General features: G+C 37.9%; 1 protein-coding gene across 2 annotated transcripts in view; it reads right to left on the minus strand.

The window, feature by feature from the left end:
• The window catches only part of eml6 (EMAP like 6), a 108,326-nt gene that overhangs the window by 17,965 nt on the left and 69,496 nt on the right, over positions 1–20,865 (minus strand). Inside the window, exons 27-35 of one of the 2 annotated variants that reach the window (XM_056243030.1) lie at positions 20,721–20,847; positions 18,126–18,204; positions 17,914–18,043; positions 16,886–16,984; positions 16,611–16,631; positions 4,853–5,026; positions 4,192–4,400; positions 1,765–1,922; positions 36–150 (exon numbers count right to left, since the gene is read on the minus strand). In XM_056243030.1, coding sequence (XP_056099005.1) covers positions 36–150; positions 1,765–1,922; positions 4,192–4,400; positions 4,853–5,026; positions 16,611–16,631; positions 16,886–16,984; positions 17,914–18,043; positions 18,126–18,204; positions 20,721–20,847 — 1,112 coding nt within the window. The remainder of the gene's footprint in view (positions 1–35; positions 151–1,764; positions 1,923–4,191; positions 4,401–4,852; positions 5,027–16,610; positions 16,632–16,885; positions 16,985–17,913; positions 18,044–18,125; positions 18,205–20,720; positions 20,848–20,865) is intronic. The other variant, XM_056243031.1, reaches the window with a different exon arrangement.

The following is a 20,865-nucleotide window of genomic DNA, read 5'->3' on the forward strand; positions in this document are numbered from 1 at the left end:
CAAAAACAATTGCATAAAGCATAAGCATGACTGACCTTTCCTCTGCACACAGATCTGACGGTCTCGACGGGAAGTCCCGTCTCCAGCTGAAACGCTCTGCATCTCTTCATCTCCTGATCCCACAGTTTCACAGCGCCGCCCTCTTTAGTCCTGCACACACAGACAGTCACAATATACATTTACAACTACAAAAATTATTGTTTGACGATATGTACTACTGTTCAAAGTTTAAATGAATACTTTTATTCATCAAGGACATATTAAATTGATAAAGAGTGACAGTAAAGACCTTTATAATGTTACAAAAGATTCTATTTTAAATAAATGCTGTTCTTTTGAAATATCTATTCATCAAAGAATTATGAAACATAAAATCTATCACGGTTTCCAGTTCCACACATATATGAACTGTTTTCAACATTGATAATAATCATGTTTCTTGAGCATCAAATCATCATATTAGAGTGATTTCTGAAGGATCATGTGACACTGAAGACTGGAGTAATGATGCTGAAGATCACAGGAATAAATTACACTTTACTGTATATTCACATAGAAAACAGATATTTTAAACAATAATAATATTTCACAATTTCTACTGTATTTTTGATTAAATCAGCAGAAGAGAAAATGTTTTAAAAACATCTTACAAACTCCAGACTTTTAAACTTTTGTATTCAAGGTGTAAGAAAAATGTGCCATTTCTTTCTTTATACCATTTTCTATTTCAAGAAATTGATTCATAAAGGACATAACGATAACACTTAAGTTTAGGGTTCAATTCTCACTATTTACTAGTTGTTTATTAGCATGCATATTACTAGCAGTTCCTCCAGAAAAACGCGATTATGCGATCGCATGATTCAGTGCATAATCAGCCAAAGTCTGCATATTTATGCGGGGGCATTTTTTTAAATACGCCGCACTTTCGCCGCATAAATTGCCGATTTCCGTGCAAAATATCCAGGGCTTGCATGATTTAATAATCCTCGCATTTTCGTTGCAAAAAAATCACATATATCTGAGCAGAAAGTTGAAAAATGTTGCGTTTGCTTCACACAAGAGCCGCCGTTTCCCCCGGTTGCCATGGGAACGCTATGAAGTGATGTAATTACGCGACGTGACTTCATCGAAAAGCTGTAAAACAGGAGCACACTTTTATTTTTTATATTTTATTCATTCATTTTTACTGAAGTTGTAGCATATTCCTTTTGTAAAGCTACAGAACTTGTTCGACTCATCAGTGTTTTGTAAGTTTGATGTGTTTATTAAGGTCTGAAATAACACAAGATGAGAACTGAAATATTCCAGCACTTTCTGTGATGTATAATGCTTGCTTATCATAAGAAGTCATAAGAAATATCTCTTTACATTAAGGTAGGAGCCTAGTGAGAACAGGGTGTTGGGGGAATCACTTTTCTTTCTCTTTTTCATCAAACCGTAATTTTTGCAAGTTCCCGCAATTTCATCGCATAAAATTGCATAAATATCCCGCATATTCCATCGCATTTTTAAAGAAAACGTGCCGCATAATTAAGGGTTTTTGCCCGCAACAATCACCAAAAAACTCTGTGTTTTTCTGGAAGGACTGTACTAGGAATACTGTCTGTTTATTAAAGCACATATTAATGGCTTATTCCTCATGATCATATTATACATCCTACAATACCTAAACTTAACAACTACCTTACTAACTATTAATAAGCAGTGATTATGAGCTTATTGAGGCATAAGTCTGCAGAACTGGACATCAGCTGAACTCACGGTCTCTCTTTGCCTCCGGTCACGATGAGCCCGTCTCGGAGCGTGGTGTACATGGTGAACACCGGCCCGGTGTGAGCTTTAGCCACCACACGCACCAGAAAGTGCTCCCGCCACACGTACACGTCACCGTTGATGGCCCCGGTGAACGTCAGGTTATTCTGGCAGACAACAGAAACATCTTAGTCACACGATCCTTCAGAAATCATCCTAATATGCTGATTTGCTGCTTAAGAACATTTATGATTATGTTAAAAAACATTCATATTTTTGTAATAATATCCATTAAATTTGTATATTTCATATTTTTCCTGTAACTTGCACTTTAACTAGCTCTGGTAAGAAAATGTTGACCTTCTGTTTATTACAAGCAAAACTTGTAGTCGCTCGTCATTGGAAAAACACAGAAAGCCCTAATTTTAAACAACGGTTACAGGAATTGTCTTGTTGTTTGGCTATGGAGAAACTCACATATATTGTTAAGGGAAAACCTCAAAAGTTTTTCAAAGTATGGAACCCCTTTATAGGATTTTTGAAGGAAGCTGAACCAAATAGTTTATTTTCTGTGTAACCAGGCATAGCATCCACCATGTCATGATATTAAAGCAACACCAAGTAACTTTTCCTCTGCGGTCGCCCTACAGGTTGGAAGTGGAATTGTCCATTACCGCTGTGGTAAATACTTTAGCCTAGCGCAGCCGACTGTCGCACACACACTCGCTGTTTATCCAGCGCCGGCTTTGGAATGAACGATGTCCACACACAAGCTAGAGTATGATGCATGATTTCATGAAAGTATGATGTATTGCGACATCAGAAACAAAGAAAAACAAAATAAAGACTATTGTAACGCTTGACGTAAAGCAAGTCAAATTTGTAGTTTTCTTATGTCTCATTAGAACTACAGAAACGCGACCCGATCTGGCAATCTTACACAGCGTGGTTATAGCAGATACAGGATCCAGAAGTGCCTTTCACCCTGTTACGACTTAATGAACCACTGAAACCATTTTGGAAACATTATTTTAAGGAAAAAAATCTTACTTAGTGTTGCTTTAATGTACTATTTTTTGGACGTGTATAGTATAGTTGTTGTTTTGTATTTTTATTTTATTTAATTTTTATTTTTTCTTCCTTTCCAACCCCCATTTTTATTAATGTAAATGTTTCTAAAATCAATAAAGACAGTGTTGAAAAAAAAAAAAAAAAATCATGAAGGGTTTGAAATTAACACCCGCCAATCCGCCAAATGCAGGTAAAAATCCACTAACGCTGTCAAATCACCAGCCAGTTTGGCGTGTTACTATGTTTACTCACTTTGCTGGGAAGTTCGTGTAAGACAAATCTGCACAGCTCAACACTCGTGAGTCATCATATATATTAAATACAGCTTATTTCACAGAATCTGCTCATATCTGGCTCACTTGAACACACACGTCACTACGCAACAAATAACGGCGCGCTTGTTCATTTGCATTGAAGCAATAGCGAAGATTAAACAGCATTTGGTGAACAGAAAAGACATTGTTGTTTTCCAACATCCTACATTTTTTTTATGTTCTTTGTGGATTATTGATCTGTCCATCTAAAACACATTTATGGTGAAAAGGATGAAAGAGGAAGAGGAGATGCTGGATGACAGGATTTAGTTTGAATAAGAAATGAATGTATGAAATATAAATCTAATTATGTATATAAAACAATTATTTATATACAGGTGAAAATGGAAAAATTTGAATATCGTGCAAAACCTATGAAAACCTTTTCACAATATTCTAATTTTGACTTTGGGGTTTTCATAAGCTGTAAGCCATAATCATCACAATTATAACAAATAAAGGCTTGAAATATCTCACTTTGCATGTAATGAGTCTATATAATATATTAGTTTCACCTTTTAAGATGAATTACTGAAATAAATTAACTTTTGCACCATATTCTAATTTTTCCAGTTTCACCTGTATATATATATAAAATAAAATGTGGATTTCATACATTCTTATATACAGTACAAGCTGTGACGTAGCTAATGTGGTTCATTTCTCTTTTTTTGGGCTAGTAGAAATTCTGAATGTCTGGTAAATTAAAAATGAAGTAGCCAAATCATATCTTCCTCATCGTCCGGTTAATACCTTTTCTTCTATTACTATTTAGTTCATTTTGATCAGGTCTATGGTATCTGTAAGATGTTCCTTTTTTAAGTTATTTCCACTCACACACCCAGTAATACATGCACACACACACACACACTTTTATGTATGTTATGTTCATGTTTAAGTGTTGTTGATGTTTATGTATGTGGCCTTGATGTTTTTTTGTTGTATCAGTCACCTGTAAGTATTGGATTGCTTAATAAAAAATAAAAGAAATGAAGTAGCCAAATTTTAAAAAGTGCTTTTGAAACCCTGTCCGTGAGTGTGAGAGACTCACGGCTCCAAACGCCACAGAAAGCATGGTCTGCATGCGGCCGTCCTCCACCGCTCCGATCACTCCTTTCTTATACAGCAGAGATCCTCCCACCAGCGTCCAGAACTTGATGTGTTTGATCCCCACAGACACAAACTGAGTGTCCGAGTCGGGCCTGAACTCCACCACGAAGATCCGGTCCGTGTGACCGCCTTTACTGCAAACCCTCGAACCTGACGGCACAGTTAACAGCATCAGTCTTCTCAATACTTGGGTCACTTTATCTAAACTCTGGATTATTGAACCCTCTGGTGCTAATCCATTTATTCCCTTTTTGAGCATAGACCTGAAAATTACATTTCTAACTTAAAATGTCGTAAAATCTTGAAAGCTTTAGAGCGACAGACTGAAGTTTGATCTCTTTTCAAAGGTGACACGTGGCAGATTATTGCTGGAGTGAAAAAAGTTTTAAAAAGTGAACTTAAAAGTTACGGAATTTTACCTTTATTGTTATGAAAAATGTGCAAAAATATTATTTTATATTTTTATATGAAATATATCTTTAAAAAAAAATGTTTTACTCTAAAACTGCGAGAAAATCAAAGTGATATATCTAAAAAAAGTTGTGTTCCAATGAGCTTTCAGCTCAAAATGAGCTTTCAGTAACACACACACACACACACACCTTCCTGCCATCTCCACACAGTGATGGTGTGTTCGGGATCCACTCCCACAGACAGCAGGAGTTTCCCCGTGGCGCTGAAGTTGACGTATCCGATTCCTTTGGCGTGAGAGCAGCGCAGCACAGACAGAGTCTGTTTACTCATGGCGTCCCACACGTGAATGCACGGCGCCAGGCCTGCAGGAACACACACACACACACACATTATCACCGTCAATGCTCAGAGTGCTTCCCGAACTCTTTCTTTAATACAAGAACATATGACAAATAAAACACATTAGCTTATTACAAGACATTGACTATGCAAATATATATATAAACAGTGATGGGAAGCTACTAAGAAACTGGCTTAGTTACACTACAGTTAAGATACATTTAGAAAAAGTAGTAGTATATAAGTATATAAAACTAGACTATAAGCTACTAACAAGAAGCAGTTAAGTACATTGAAGCTATGAGTATTTATAGATGTTTTATATTATATAACTTTATTATTCAATCAGAGCTGTATTTTTCTGGCAGAAAAACAATTTTTAAAATGATTTTTAACAAACAAATCTGTGCAATAAATGCAAAAATAAATGCACATTGTAAAAATAAATTCACTAAATGCATAAATAAATCCAAAAATAAATTCACTAAATGCATAAATAAATGCATCAATAAAATAAATAAATTGCACAAAAAATAAATAAATAAAATTAGTTGAAAACACTGGTGAAAAGCAGGATTTAATTAAATATTCATCACGCTACACCTATGCATAAATAAATAAAAAATAAATGCACTAAATGCATCAATAAATGCACAAATAATGAAACTGAATGCATAAATAAATAAAAAAAAGCAATAAATGCAAAAATAATAAATGAAAAAAAAAGTACTAAATGCATCAATAAATGCAAAAAATAAATGCACTAAATGGACAAATAAATGCATAAACAAATGCCTACAAAATAAATAAATGAGTCGAAAACACAGATGAAAAGCAGCATTTAATTAAATATTCATCACGCTACACGCTATCTAATATGATCATAGCTTGATAAAAAATAGGCTGTTACTGGAAAAGCTACTGTGATTTGAAAACAACTATTGTCCTTAAAAAATATATAAAAAATGTAGTTAATAGTGCAGCTTTTTTTAGTTAGTGACTCCCCAACACTGTTAAAGAAGCAGTAGAATGAGTTTGGGATGAATATTAGGAGGTGGGAATGACAGTCCTCAGGGTCTTCAACATGACAGAACAAACACACGTCAGCGTTAGATGTGTATTCCAGCGCCGAGGGAGGGAGGGAGGGGGGCATCATGACTTTATGACACGATAGAAAAATCAAGCCAATCTCGCAGCATGATGCTTCATGCAAACATGTATTCTTCATAGCCATGTCTTTAATGAAACCAGGACACGAAACACAAGGGAAATGAGAGGATTGATTATTTTAATCTGAAATCTGAGGCATCAAACTTCAAGATGAGCCACAGACGGATAGTATTTGATTGATTAAAGGGTTAGTTCACCCAAAAATTAAAATGATGTCATTAATGACTCTCCCTCGTGTCGTCCCAAGCCCGTCAGACCTCCGTTCATCTTCAGGACACAGTTTAAGATATTTTAGATTTAGTCCGAGAGCTTTCATTGTAAATGTATGTACGGTATACTGTCCTTGTCCAGAAAGGAAATAAAGACATCATCAAAGTAGTCCATGTGACATCAGTGGGTTAGTTAGAGTGTGTTGAAGCATCGAAAATACATTTTGGTCCAAAAATAACAAAAACTACGACTTTATTCAGCATTGTATTGTGTTCCGGTTCTGTTGTGGATCCGCGTTCAGTGCCGCTGCTGACGTGTGTCTGGTGTGTGTGTGTGTGTGTGTGTGTGTGTATTCCGGTTCTGTAGTGGATCCGCGTTCAGTGCCGCTGCTGACGTGTGTCTGGTGTGTGTGTGTGTGTGTGTGTGTATTCCGGTTCTGTTGTGGATCCGCGTTCAGTGCCGCTGCTGACGTAAGACGCTGCTGACGTGTGTCTGGTGTGTGTGTGTGTGTGTGTGTGTGTGTGTGTATTCCGGTTCTGTTGTGGATCCGCGTTCAGTGCCGCCGCTGACGTAAGACGCTGCTGACGTGTGTCTGGTGTGTGTGTGTGTGTGTGTGTGTGTGTATTCTGGTTCTGTTGTGGATCCGCGTTCAGTGCCGCCGCTGACGTAAGACGCTGCTGACGTGTGTCTGGTGTGTGTGTGTGTGTGTGTGTGTTCCGGTTCTGTTGTGGATCCGCGTTCAGTGCCGCTGCTGACGTGTGTCTGGTGTGTGTGTGTCTGGTGTGTGTGTGTGTGTGTGTGTGTGTGTGTGTCTGGTGCGCCCGAGCTTCGTTTACAGTCTGAGGGAGACGCACGCTGGAAACAAAACAATCTTCGCAAACATGTCTAAGGATTTCCACACAGAGGAAGACTTGCATTTTTTGCCCAGCCATATTTATTTGAACCCGAATACACACACACACACACACACACACACACACACACACACACACACACACACACACCAGACACACGTCAGCAGCGTCTTACGTCAGCGGCGGCACTGAACGCGGATCCACAACAGAACCAGAATACACACACACACACACACACACACACCAGACACACGTCAGCAGCGGCACTGAACGCGGATCCACAACAGAACCGGAATACACACACACACACACACACACACCAGACACACGTCAGCAGCGTCTTACATCAGCAGCGGCACTGAACGCGGATCCACAACAGAACCGGAATACACACACACACACACACACACACACACCAGACACACGTCAGCAGCGGCACTGAACGCAGATCCACAACAGAACCAGAATACACACACACACACACACACACACCAGACACACGTCAGCAGTGTCTTACGTCAGCAGCGGCACTGAACGCGGATCCACAACAGAACCAGAATACACACACACACACACACACACACCAGACACACGTCAGCAGCGTCTTACGTCAGCAGCGGCACTGAACGCGGATCCACAACAGAACCGGAATACACACACACACACACACACACACACACCAGACACACGTCAGCAGTGTCTTACGTCAGCAGCGGCACTGAACGCGGATCCACAACAGAACCAGAATACACACACACACACACACACACACACACACACACCAGACACACGTCAGCAGCGTCTTACGTCAGCGGCGGCACTGAACGCGGATCCACAACAGAACCAGAATACACACACACACACACACACACACCAGACACACGTCAGCAGTGTCTTACGTCAGCAGCGGCACTGAACGCGGATCCACAACAGAACCAGAATACACACACACACACACACACACACACACCAGACACACGTCAGCAGCGTCTTACGTCAGCGGCGGCACTGAACGCGGATCCACAACAGAACCAGAATACACACACACACACACACACACCACACACACGTCAGCAGCGTCTTACGTCAGCGGCGGCACTGAACGCGGATCCACAACAGAACCGGAACACACACACACACACACACCACACACACGTCAGCAGCGTCTTACGTCAGCGGCGGCACTGAACGCGGATCCACAACAGAACCGGAACACACACACACACACACACACGTCTGGTCAGGAAGCAGACAGACTGGCTAAACCGACCGTCTGCTAGCGGCCTTGCGTCATCACCAAGGTCAGATAAATCCCATCACACAGAGCCTCTTTCACCTAGATATCATCATATAGAGACTGTGTCTGTTCCCCGAATTTGGAAATCCAAAAAACGTCAGGTTAAAAATGTAATTGATGTTCAACAAATAAAAAACAGATATAATACAGATGAGCAAATGATAAAGCTTGGGTTGCTGAATATTCGATCCCTTACTTCAAAATCTCTCATAGTTAATGATATGATTTCAGATTATAATCTTGATATGCTGTGTTTGACAGAAACCTGGCTAAAACCAAACGATTACATTATTTTAAATGAGTCAACCCCACAAGATTACAGTTATAAAAATGAACCTCGTCTGAAAGGCAAAGGGGGAGGTGTTGCTGTAATTTATAGTAATATTTTCAAAACCACTAAGAAATGTAGCTTTAAATATACTTATTTTGAAGTATTGGTGCTTAATGTAAAAATATATAGTGTAAACGATAAATCACATTTGAGAATTCTGCTGGCTACTGTGTACAGGCCACCAGGGCACCATAAAGATTTTATCAAAGAATTTGTTGAACTTTCTATCAGATTTAGTATTGGCTGCAGATAAAGTACTAATTGTTGGTGATTTTAATATACATGTAGATAATGAAAAAGATGCTTTGGGAATGGCATTTAAAGATATTGTAAACTCAATTGGAGTTAGACAACACGTGTCGGGACCTATTACTTGTCGTAATCATACTCTAGATCTAATATTATCACATGGAATAGATGTTGATGCTGTTGAAATTCTGCAGCAGAGCGATGACATCTCAGATCATTATCTAGTCTCATGTAAATTACATTTAGCCAAGGCTGCAAAGCCGACTCCGTGTTATAAATACGTTAGACCTATAACTTCTGCCACTAAAGATTGCTTTATCAATAATCTTCCTAATCAGTTTCATCATCTCAGCATCCCGGATAGCTTAGAACATAGGTTCTCAAAGTGCGGCCCGCGGGCCAATGGTGGCCCGCCGAAACATTTCAGCCGGCCCGCGATAACATCTGTAAAACTGTTAAAACTATTGCTTTGAAAAAAATGAATATCTCCGTTTAGTGGTGTTTAGCGGCATCCATAGGCATAAGCGGTAATTACATGGTCCGACCGACCGATCGCACTTGACCTCACTCCCAAGGCCACCAGGAACAGTGGTTGTCTACACAGGAATAGGAATCGTGGCCAACCGAAACCAGCACCACAAATCCCATTGCAATTTAAAAGGGTATGTTGACCAAGTAATCAATATTCAATGTGACTTAATAATAATCTTAACAATGTCAAGCTTATTAATAGCCGCGTTTCCATTACCTTTCAAAATGTTCGCGGGCGCGAACACTTGCATTTTCCTATCAACAGTGGAAACAACTTAAACTAGTCTATCATTTCTGGTCATACAGAAAATAATAATGCATTATTCGCAACTACTTTTATTTGTGTAAACTCATAACAAGAAAACGTGCTTTTGTAAAATAAAATAAAACAATCAGTAGCCTAGGCTACTACGCGCTTTCATGATCTCCGTGAACTGGAGCGCGAGAACTGAAACAAAATATAGCCTATGTAGGCTAAAGCTTAAAATGTGCACTTTTAAACAAACAAACTCGAATCGAAAGCAAATACCTGATTATGTAATCCGTATGAAAGGTGGATTCATCTGCTTAACAGCGGAGATGGAGATGTTTTTAGCCGACACTTAGAAAACAATAGTTTATTAATAAACAATTAAAATGCCTCGCTGTTTTTTCAGACGCATTTATTATCATTAGCCTATAACTCACCTATAAATCAGGCTAGATCAGACACGTACAGGCTATAGGCTATGGCTCTTCTCATTCATCACTGCGGGAAAAATATAAATTCCAGGTTCTAATTTGGCCTTAGAAAACCAGTAAAATCGACATATTTTCCATATTAATTTGTGAATATTTAAATTGTTTAATAAAGGGGCAGAAAGTCATTTAACAAAAAAATCTGAAAAAGTCTGTCGATATTTACTTTTTTTGCGCAGCAGTTGGTGAAGCCAGTTCAAATTAAAATTTTGTTCAACTTTGCGTTTTAAAAAGACAACAACCGTTCATTTTTCGTTTTTCAGTTACGGGTTAAAAAATATAGATAATAATATGCAAATCTGCAATAATGGAAACGCGACTGACAAGCAATGATAGAAATGAATGATGATGATGACTTGTTTGGTAAGCTTCTATTTTAAAAGTTTCTTTCTCTCCCCCCCAAAATTTTCACAAGTTTTGCCAGGTTTAGCCTCAGTTATGAATTAAAATGTGTTTATTGCAACTAATGTAAACTGTAGAGATGCAACCTGGTCATTAAAATAATTTCAAATGGGATTTACTTTTCAGTTTTTTTTCTTCGTTTTCTCCCCCGCCACTTTGGCGGCCCTCAGTTCAATGTTGGGTTCCTAAATTGGCCCTCACCTATCAAAACTTTGAGAACCCCTGGCTTAGAAGAACTCGATATTGCGACAGAAACTTTTAACTCTCTCTTTTCCAGCACTTTAGACGCAGTTGCTCCGTTGCGCTTAAAGAAGATTAAAGAAAATAGTCCAACGCGGTGGTACAGCGAGCACACACACACACACACACACACACACACACACACACACACACACACACACACACACACACACACACACACACACACACACACACACACACACACAGGCCCTTAAGAGAGCAGCCAGAAAAATGGAGGAAAACTGGAAGAAAACTAAACTAGAGGTATTTGGGATTTCGTGGAAAGAGAGCTCGATTGCTTACAGAGAGGCTTTAAAAGCTGCTAGATCTGCTTATTTTTCAAACCTATTAGAAGAAAATATACATAATCCTAGGTATTTATTTGAAACAGTGGCTAAACTACGAAAAAGAAAGCTTCAAGCTCAGAAGTGTCAAAGCAACACGACAGTGATGACTTTATGAACTTCTTCACTTATAATTTTGTCCCTGATATTATCAATCTAATAACTATGCAACCGTCTACCACAGTATCGCATCAGGAAGTGCATTGTAGACTCCCTGAGGAAAAATTTGATTTATTTGTTGCTATAGGAGAGGAAGAATTCTGCAAACTCGTTAATTCATCTAAATCGACAACTTTTATGTTAGATCCTATACCGACTAAGCTACTGAAAGAGATGTTTCCAGAGGTCATATATCCTCTTCTTAATATCATTAATTCATCTTTGTCTCTAGGATACGTACCAAAAACCTTTAAACTGGCTATGATAAAACCGCTTGTTAAAAAACCACAGCTTGATCCTACAGAATTAGTCAATTACAGGCCGATCTCGAATCTGCCTTTTCTGTCAAAGATATTAGAAAAAGCAGTATCTTCACAACTGTGTTCCTTTCTAGAAAGAAATGATATCTGCGAGGATTTTCAGTCAGGATTTAGACCGTACCATAGCACTGAGACCGCTCTCATCAGAGTCACAAATGATTTGCTCTTATCATCCGATCGTGGTTGTATCTCTCTATTAGTGTTACTCGATCTTAGTGCTGCATTTGACACCATTGACCACAACATTCTTTTAAATAGACTAGAAAACTATGTTGGCATTAGTGGAATTGCATTAGCACGGTTTAAATCATACTTAACTGACCGTTATCAGTTTGTAGCAGTAAATTAAGAGATGTCTTATCGATCACAAGTTCAGTATGGCGTACCACAAGGCTCAGTACTAGGACCGCTGCTGTTCACTCTGTACATGCTACCATTAGGAGATATCATTAGGAAACATGGAGTATGGCTTCACTGTTATGCCGATGATACTCAGCTGTATATTTCTTCACGCCCCGACGAAACTTACTAATTCACAAAATTAACGGAATGCATAGCTGATATAAAAAATTGGATGACTAGTAATTTCCTACTACTAAATTCTGAAAAGACAGAGATTCTAATTATTGGACAAAAAACTTCCACATGTAATAACCCAGAATACTGTCTAACACTTAATGGCTGCTCTGTCAAGTCTTCGTCGTCGGTTAGGAACCTGGGTGTGCTCTTTGATACCAACCTTTCTTTTGAAAGCCACGTGTCTAGTATCTGTAAAACTGCATTTTTCCATCTTAAAAATATATCTAAAATACGCCATATGCTCTCATTGGGAAATGCGGAACAATTAGTCCATGCGTTCATGACCTCAAGGCTAGATTATTGTAATGCTCTACTGGGTGGTTGCCCTGCACGCTTAATAAACAAACTACAGCTAGTTCAAAACGCCGCAGCTCGAGTTCTTACCAGAACCAGGAAATATTACATTTACATTTACATTTAGTCATTTAGCAGACGCTTTTATCCAAAGCGACTTACAACTGAGGACTAAACCAAGCGAGTCATCGTGAAGAGGCAAAAACAACGCAAGAAGTGCTCAAAATACAAAGTTCAGACATAGCTCGGAGTAGCATAAGCCAGGCAAGCGAGGATTTAGAGGAAAGGATTTTTTTTTTTTTTTTTTTTTTTTTTATGTTATGTTAAGTGCTCCCGGAAGAGATGAGTTTTCAGTTGTCTTTTGAATGCTGTCAGGGATTCTGCATTTCGGATGAGGGTGGGGAGATCATTCCACCAGCATGGAACCGCGAATGAGAATGTTCTGGAGAGTGATTTAGTGCCCCGCTGTGATGGTACCACGAGCCATCGCTCATTGACCGATCGTAGACTTCTGGTAGATATGACCATATTAGCCCGGTTCTGTCAACCAGGGGCGCCGCTAAGGGGGGAAAAGTTAGGACGATTCTAAGGGCCCACACACTTTTAGGGGCCCCAGAAATCGATTTTATTAATTGAACGGGTGCAGCAGTACCTATTTTTTCATGGGGCCCAAAATCCCTGGCCGCACCCCTGCTGTCAACACTGCATTGGCTCCCTATTAAACATCGTATAAATTTTAAAATATTGTTGATTACCTACAAAGCACTAAATGGTTTAGCTCCGCAGTACTTGAGCGAGCTCTTAACACATTATAGTCCTTCACGTCTATTGCGATCTCAAAATTCCGGCCAATTGATAATACCTAGAATATCTAAATCGACTGCAGGCGGGAGATCCTTTTCCTATTTAGCACCAAAACTTTGGAACAGTCTTCCTACCATTGTCCGGGAAGCAAACACACTCTGTCAGTTCAAATCTAGACTAAAAACACATCTCTTTGACCTAGCATACACATAATACATTATAGACTTCTATAAATTCAATGTTAGGCTGCATAGATTAGGTCAGCCGGAACTGGGAACACTTCCCTTAAATCTTGATGTACTCGCTACATCATAAGAAGAATGGCATCTACGCTAATATTAGTGTCTTTGTTTATCCCGAGGTTTTCCCGCAGCCTGCCGGATCCAGGCCGTATCCAGATCTGACGAAGGAGATTCGCCTGGACCCGATGACAATGCAGTGCTGAAGTATCCACTATCCTCTCCCTATGGAGGATCCCTTTCCCACTCTACAGATAAAGCGCTGTGAATTCCGGCTCGCGTACCCCGAAGTGATAAAATAAAACAAAATTCTGTATCAAAATTTATAGGCAAGAAAGTAGTTTGTTTAGGCTGGGTTGTATGAATTACAAACCTGTGCACATATTTTAAAAAGCACATAACTATAGAATTCTGAATGAGCATGTGAACGCCGTCAGCGTTAATCACAGGTTCGCGTTTAAAGTCTGATCATTTCGACGGAGGTGAATCAATCAAAGTTAACTTTAACTGGAAATAACATTATTCAAGAACCGCTATAACGCCAAAACAATCTGTTACCTTAAATTATATGTTTATCTCTGTAAAGCTGCTTTGAAACAATTCATTGTTAAAAGCGCTATATAAATGAAGATGACTTGACTTGACTTGACACCATACACACGTCAGCGGCGGCACTGAACGCGGATCCACAACAGAACCAGAACACACACACACACACACACACACACACACACCAGACACACGTCAGCAGCGTCTTACGTCAGCGGCGGCACTGAACGCGGATCCACAACAGAACCAGAACACACACACACACACACACACACACACACACCAGACACACGTCAGCAGCGTCTTACGTCAGCGGCGGCACTGAACGCGGATCCACAACATAACCAGAATACACACACACACACACCAGACACACGTCAGCAGCGTCTTACGTCAGCGGCGGCACTGAACGCGGATCCACAACAGAACCAGAATACACACACACACACACACACACACACACACACACACACACACACACACACACACACACACACACACACACACACAAGACACACGTCAGCAGCGTCTTACGTCAGCGGCGGCACTGAACGCGGATCCACAACAGAACCAGAATACACACACACACACACACACACACACACACACACCAGACACACGTCAGCAGCGTCTTACGTCAGCGGCGGCACTGAACGCGGATCCACAACAGAACCAGAATACACACACACACACACACACACACACACACCAGACACACGTCAGCAGCGTCTTACGTCAGCAGCGGCACTGAACGTGGATCCACAACAGAACCCGAATACACACACACACACACACACACACACACACACCAGACACACGTCAGCAGCGTCTTACGTCAGCGGCGGCACTGAACGCGGATCCACAACAGAACCAGAATACACACACACACACACACACACACACACACACACACACCAGACACACGTCAGCAGCGTCTTACGTCAGCGGCGTCACTGAACGCGGATCCACAACAGAACCAGAATACACACACACACACACACACCAGACACACGTCAGCAGCGTCTTACGTCAGCGGCGGCACTGAACGCGGATCCACAACAGAACCAGAATACACACACACACACACACACACACACACACACACACACCAGACACACGTCAGCAGCGTCTTACGTCAGCAGCGGCACTGAACGTGGATCCACAACAGAACCCGAATACACACACACACACACACACACACACACACACACACACACACACACACACACACACACACACACACCAGACACACGTCAGCAGCGGCACTGAACGTGGATCCACAACAGAACCCGAATACACACACACACACACACACACACACACACACACACCAGACACACGTCAGCAGCGTCTTACGTCAGCGGCGGCACTGAACGCGGATCCACAACAGAACCAGAATACACACACACACACACACACACACACACACACACACACACACACACCAGACACACGTCAGCAGCGTCTTACGTCAGCGGCGGCACTGAACGCGGATCCACAACAGAACCAGAATACACACACACACACACACACACACACACACACACACACACACACCAGACACACGTCAGCAGCGGCACTGAACGTGGATCCACAACAGAACCCGAATACACACACACACACACACACACACACACCAGACACACGTCAGCAGCGTCTTACGTCAGCAGCGGCACTGAACGCGGATCCACAACAGAACCAGAATACACACACACACACACACACACACCAGACACACGTCAGCAGCGGCACTGAACGCGGATCCACAACAGAACCGGAACACAATACAATGCTGAATAAAGGCCTAGTTTGTGTTATTTTTGGACCAAAATGTATTTTCGATGCTTCAACACACTCTAACTAACCCACTGATGTCACATGGACTACTTTGATGATGCCTTTATTTCCTTTCTGGACAAGGACAGTATACCGTACACACATTTACAATGAAAGCTCTCGGACTAAATCTAAAATATCTTAAACTGTGTCCCGAAGATGAACGGAGAGTCATTAATGACATCATTTTAATTTTTGGGTGAACTAACCCTTTAAATTTTCATGCATTGAACTGGTAACACTAGTGTCACAGAACTATTAAAGGTGATTTAACATTTTAACATCACTGAATCGAAATGCAATGTTGAGTTTTGAATTCATATTAAACCGTGATCACTGCTTTAAAAGCAGAAGTGCATGTGTTCTAGTCCAAAATAAATGTGTCCTGGATTTCTGGAGTGAAGCACAAAAGGTCAGTGGGATGAAATGCAGTCGGATCGCAGGAGGTTTGTGTGTCCTACCTGGCAGATCGGTGATGTCGCCTGAGTGTCGGATGAGAGGATGAGACGGTGATGAACAAAAACACGAGAGAAGCCGCTCTTAGTGCCAAAGCAGAATTACGTGAGAGATTCAAAGTATTTGCAAAATCACAGGCAAGCTTGTTATCAACACAAAACCAAGCAGTGCACGCTGGAAGCAGCAAACGTAAGCCAATGAAATGATTCAGATGGTGAAATTACATCTATTGGCGTTAAGAGATGCGTGAGGAAGCCAGGCTGCACACGTGCACACGTACCGATCTGACCCGTGGCGATGACGTTTTGATATTTGGGGTGTTGATTGACAGTCAGGCAGAGGATGTCATCCGTGTGCTCCAGGTAAAAGCTCTGTGTGCCTGGAGATCACAGAGTCAGGCACTACTTCATCGAAAAACATTTCAAATAATCCACAAAATATCATGCATGCATCATATTAATTGAAAGACTACGTGCACTTTTTAATGCAATGTTATTTTAGTAAACTGCAAATGAGAAAGTGAGTAAAATACACTTCCCTCGCACACTATCATTTAAAGTTTGGGTTTTTTAAAAGTCTCTGCTCAGCAAGGCTGCATTTATTTGATCAGAAATACAGTAAAAACAGTGAAATATTATTATAATTTAAATCAGCTGTTTTCAATGTGAATATTTAGTAAAGTGTAATTTATTCCTGTGATCTTCAGCATCATTACTCCAGTCTTCAGAGTCACATGATCCTTCAGAAATCACTCTAATATGATGATCTGATGATCAAGAAACATTTATGAGTATTATCAGTGTTGAAAACAGCTTAATATTTTTGTGGAAACCGTGATACATTTGATTTTTAAGGATTATTTGTCACTTAAGGATCTCTACTGTCACCTTTGAAAAATTAAATGCATCCTTGCTGAATAAAAGTATTCATTTCTTTGAAAAAAAAAAACAAATCTTTCTGACACCGGACTGTATATTCTAGTTATATATTCTTTAAACCTATAAAAAATAAAAATAATAATTCAAAATATAATAACAAAGTAGTCATTTTAATAATAATTTTCAAATATGTTCTAACTATAAGTGATTTAGTTAATTAAACCGATGTGCAGTTCCACCGGCAGCCTCTAGAGGTCACCAGCGCCTCATGTCTGATCTGGAATCAGATTAGTGACACGCCCACAAACCCATACAACCAAAAGGCATTTTTCAAAATCTTCAAAAAACATCTAGCATATTTGCCACATGTTGAGACGAGAATCGGACAGCCAGCCCGGGTTCAGAGTTCAGAGGTCGTGTGTGTGTGTACCAGCGGAGAGGTTCTGAATGACAGCAGCGGCGGCTGTGTGAAAGATGATGTCGGCTCCGTCATTGAGGTAGTGAAGGTTGTTTCGACAATCGAAGCCTCTGTAGCCAAACACATGGTCTAGAGAGAGCTCCTATAAACACACACACATGATCGCACACATTGAGAATAATGAGGGCAACGGTATATCTTCCTGAGCTCATCACCCGTCTGACCTCCACGATTTTCTTCTTCTTTGTGATGTTGTTCTTCACCAGTTTTTCAGGTAATGGTGCAGCGCGACTCACTGGAGGTCTGCAGGAAACAAGTAATGGAGTTTCGACATGAATACACAGACAAAAGCAAAGCACTAAATGCATCAATAAATTCACTAAATGCATAAATGCAAAAATAAATAAACTAACTCTATAAATAAATGCAAAAATAAATAAACTAAATGTATAAATAAACGCAAAAATAAATAAAACTAAATGTATAAATAAATGCAAAAATAAATAAACTAAATGTATAAATAAATGCAAAAATAAATAAACTAAATGTATAAATAAATGCAAAAATTAATAAACTAACTGTATAAATAAATGCAAAAATAAATAAACTAAATGTATAAATAAACGCAAAAATAAATAAACTAAATGTATAAATAAATGCAAAAATAAATAAACTAAATGTATAAATAAATGCAAAAATAAATAAACTAACTGTATAAATAAATGCAAAAATAAATAAACTAAATGTATAAATAAATGCAAAAATAAATAAACTAACTGTATAAATAAATGCAAAAATAAATAAACTAACTGTATAAATAAATGCAAAAATAAATGTACTACATGTATAAATAAATGCAAAAATAAATAAACTAAATGTATAAATAAATGCAAAAATAAATAAACTAACTGTATAAATAAACGCAAAAATAAATGTACTAAATGCATCAATAAATGCAAAAATGCAAAAATAAATAAACTGTGTGAATAAACGCAAAAATAAATAAACTAACTGTATAAATAAATGCAAAAATAAATAAACTACATGTATAAATAAATGCAAAAATAAATAAACTAACTGTATAAATAAACGCAAAAATAAATAAACTAAATGTATAAATAAATGCAAAAATAAATAAACTAAATGTATAAATAAATGCAAAAATAAATAAACTAAATGTATAAATAAATGCAAAAATAAATAAACTACATGTATAAATAAATGCAAAAATAAATAAACTAACTGTATAAATAAACGCAAAAATAAATGTACTAAATGTATAAATAAATGCAAAAATAAATGTACTAAATGTATAAATAAATGCAAAAATAAATAAACTAACTGTATAAATAAACGCAAAAATAAATGTACTAAATGCATCAATAAATGCAAAAATGCAAAAATAAATAAACTGTGTGAATAAACGCAAAAATAAATAAACTAACTGTATAAATAAATGCAAAAATAAATAAACTACATGTATAAATAAATGCAAAAATAAATAAACTAACTGTATAAATAAACGCAAAAATAAATAAACTAAATGTATAAATAAATGCAAAAATAAATAAACTAAATGTATAAATAAATGCAAAAATAAATAAACTAAATGTATAAATAAATGCAAAAATAAATAAACTACATGTATAAATAAATGCAAAAATAAATAAACTAACTGTATAAATAAACGCAAAAATAAATGTACTAAATGTATAAATAAATGCAAAAATAAATGTACTAAATGTATAAATAAATGCAAAAATAAATAAACTAAATGTATAAATAAATGCAAAAATAAATAAACTAACTGTATAAATAAACGCAAAAATAAATGTACTAAATGTATAAATAGATGCAAAAATAAATAAACTAAATGTATAAATAAATGCAAAAATAAATAAACTAACTGTATAAATAAACGCAAAAATAAATGTACTAAATGTATAAATAAATGCAAAAATAAATGTACTAAATGTATAAATAAATGCAAAAATAAATAAACTAAATGTATAAATAAATGCAAAAATAAATAAACTAAATGTATAAATAAATGCAAAAATAAATAAACTAACTATAAATAAACGCAAAAATAAATAAACTAAATGTATAAATAAATGCAAAAATAAATAAACTAACTGTATAAATAAAGAAACTAAATGTATAAATAAATGCAAAAATAAATAAACTAAATGCATCAATAAATGCACAATGCAAAAATGCTAAAATAAATAAACTAAATGTATAAATAAATGCAAAAATAAATTAACTGTATAAATAAATGCTAAAATAAATGTATAAATAAATGCAAAAATAAATGTACTAAATGGATCAATAAATGCACAATGCAAAAATTAAATGCACTAATTGCATAAATAAAAGCAAAAATTAAATGCAATAATTGCATAAATAAAAGCAAAACATAAATGCACTAAATGCGTAAACAAATGCATAAAAAACTAATAAATTAGCCGAAAACACTGATGAAAAGCAGCATTTAATTAAATATTAATCACGCTACACCAGTATACAAGTTGCTTGAGGGAAAAAAATATAATATCTGCCAGTGGAGTCAGAAAAAATTTACTTAATTCAAAGGGAAAACAAGATGATTTTTCTTGCACCCCATTGGCAGATATTTGCTTGTGTTTTAAGCATAAATTCAATTAATTCTAACATTATCCAGAACACAAGACTTTCATATTTCTGAGTAAATGTACCTTGGTTTAAGAATTTGTACTGGAAAACAAGACAAAACTAGTACATAAGAAAAGCATTTTTTTGCAGTAATCATAACTTGATGTGCATTATTCAGTTCTCACCGCTCATCCACGAGGATCTCCTTCTGTTGTTGGTGTGGCTTCACGCCTGTCATCTGTCTTATACTGACGGCGTAGATCTTCGTCGTGTAATCCATGCTCTTTTCCCGAGCGACGTCACTGTCGTACCCTAAACACAGACATTCGT

This window comes from Rhinichthys klamathensis, unplaced genomic scaffold (assembly GCF_029890125.1).
Source record: "Rhinichthys klamathensis goyatoka isolate OS25496 unplaced genomic scaffold, OSU_Roscu_1.1 h1tg000769l_1, whole genome shotgun sequence".
NCBI lineage: Eukaryota > Metazoa > Chordata > Actinopteri > Cypriniformes > Leuciscidae > Rhinichthys > Rhinichthys klamathensis.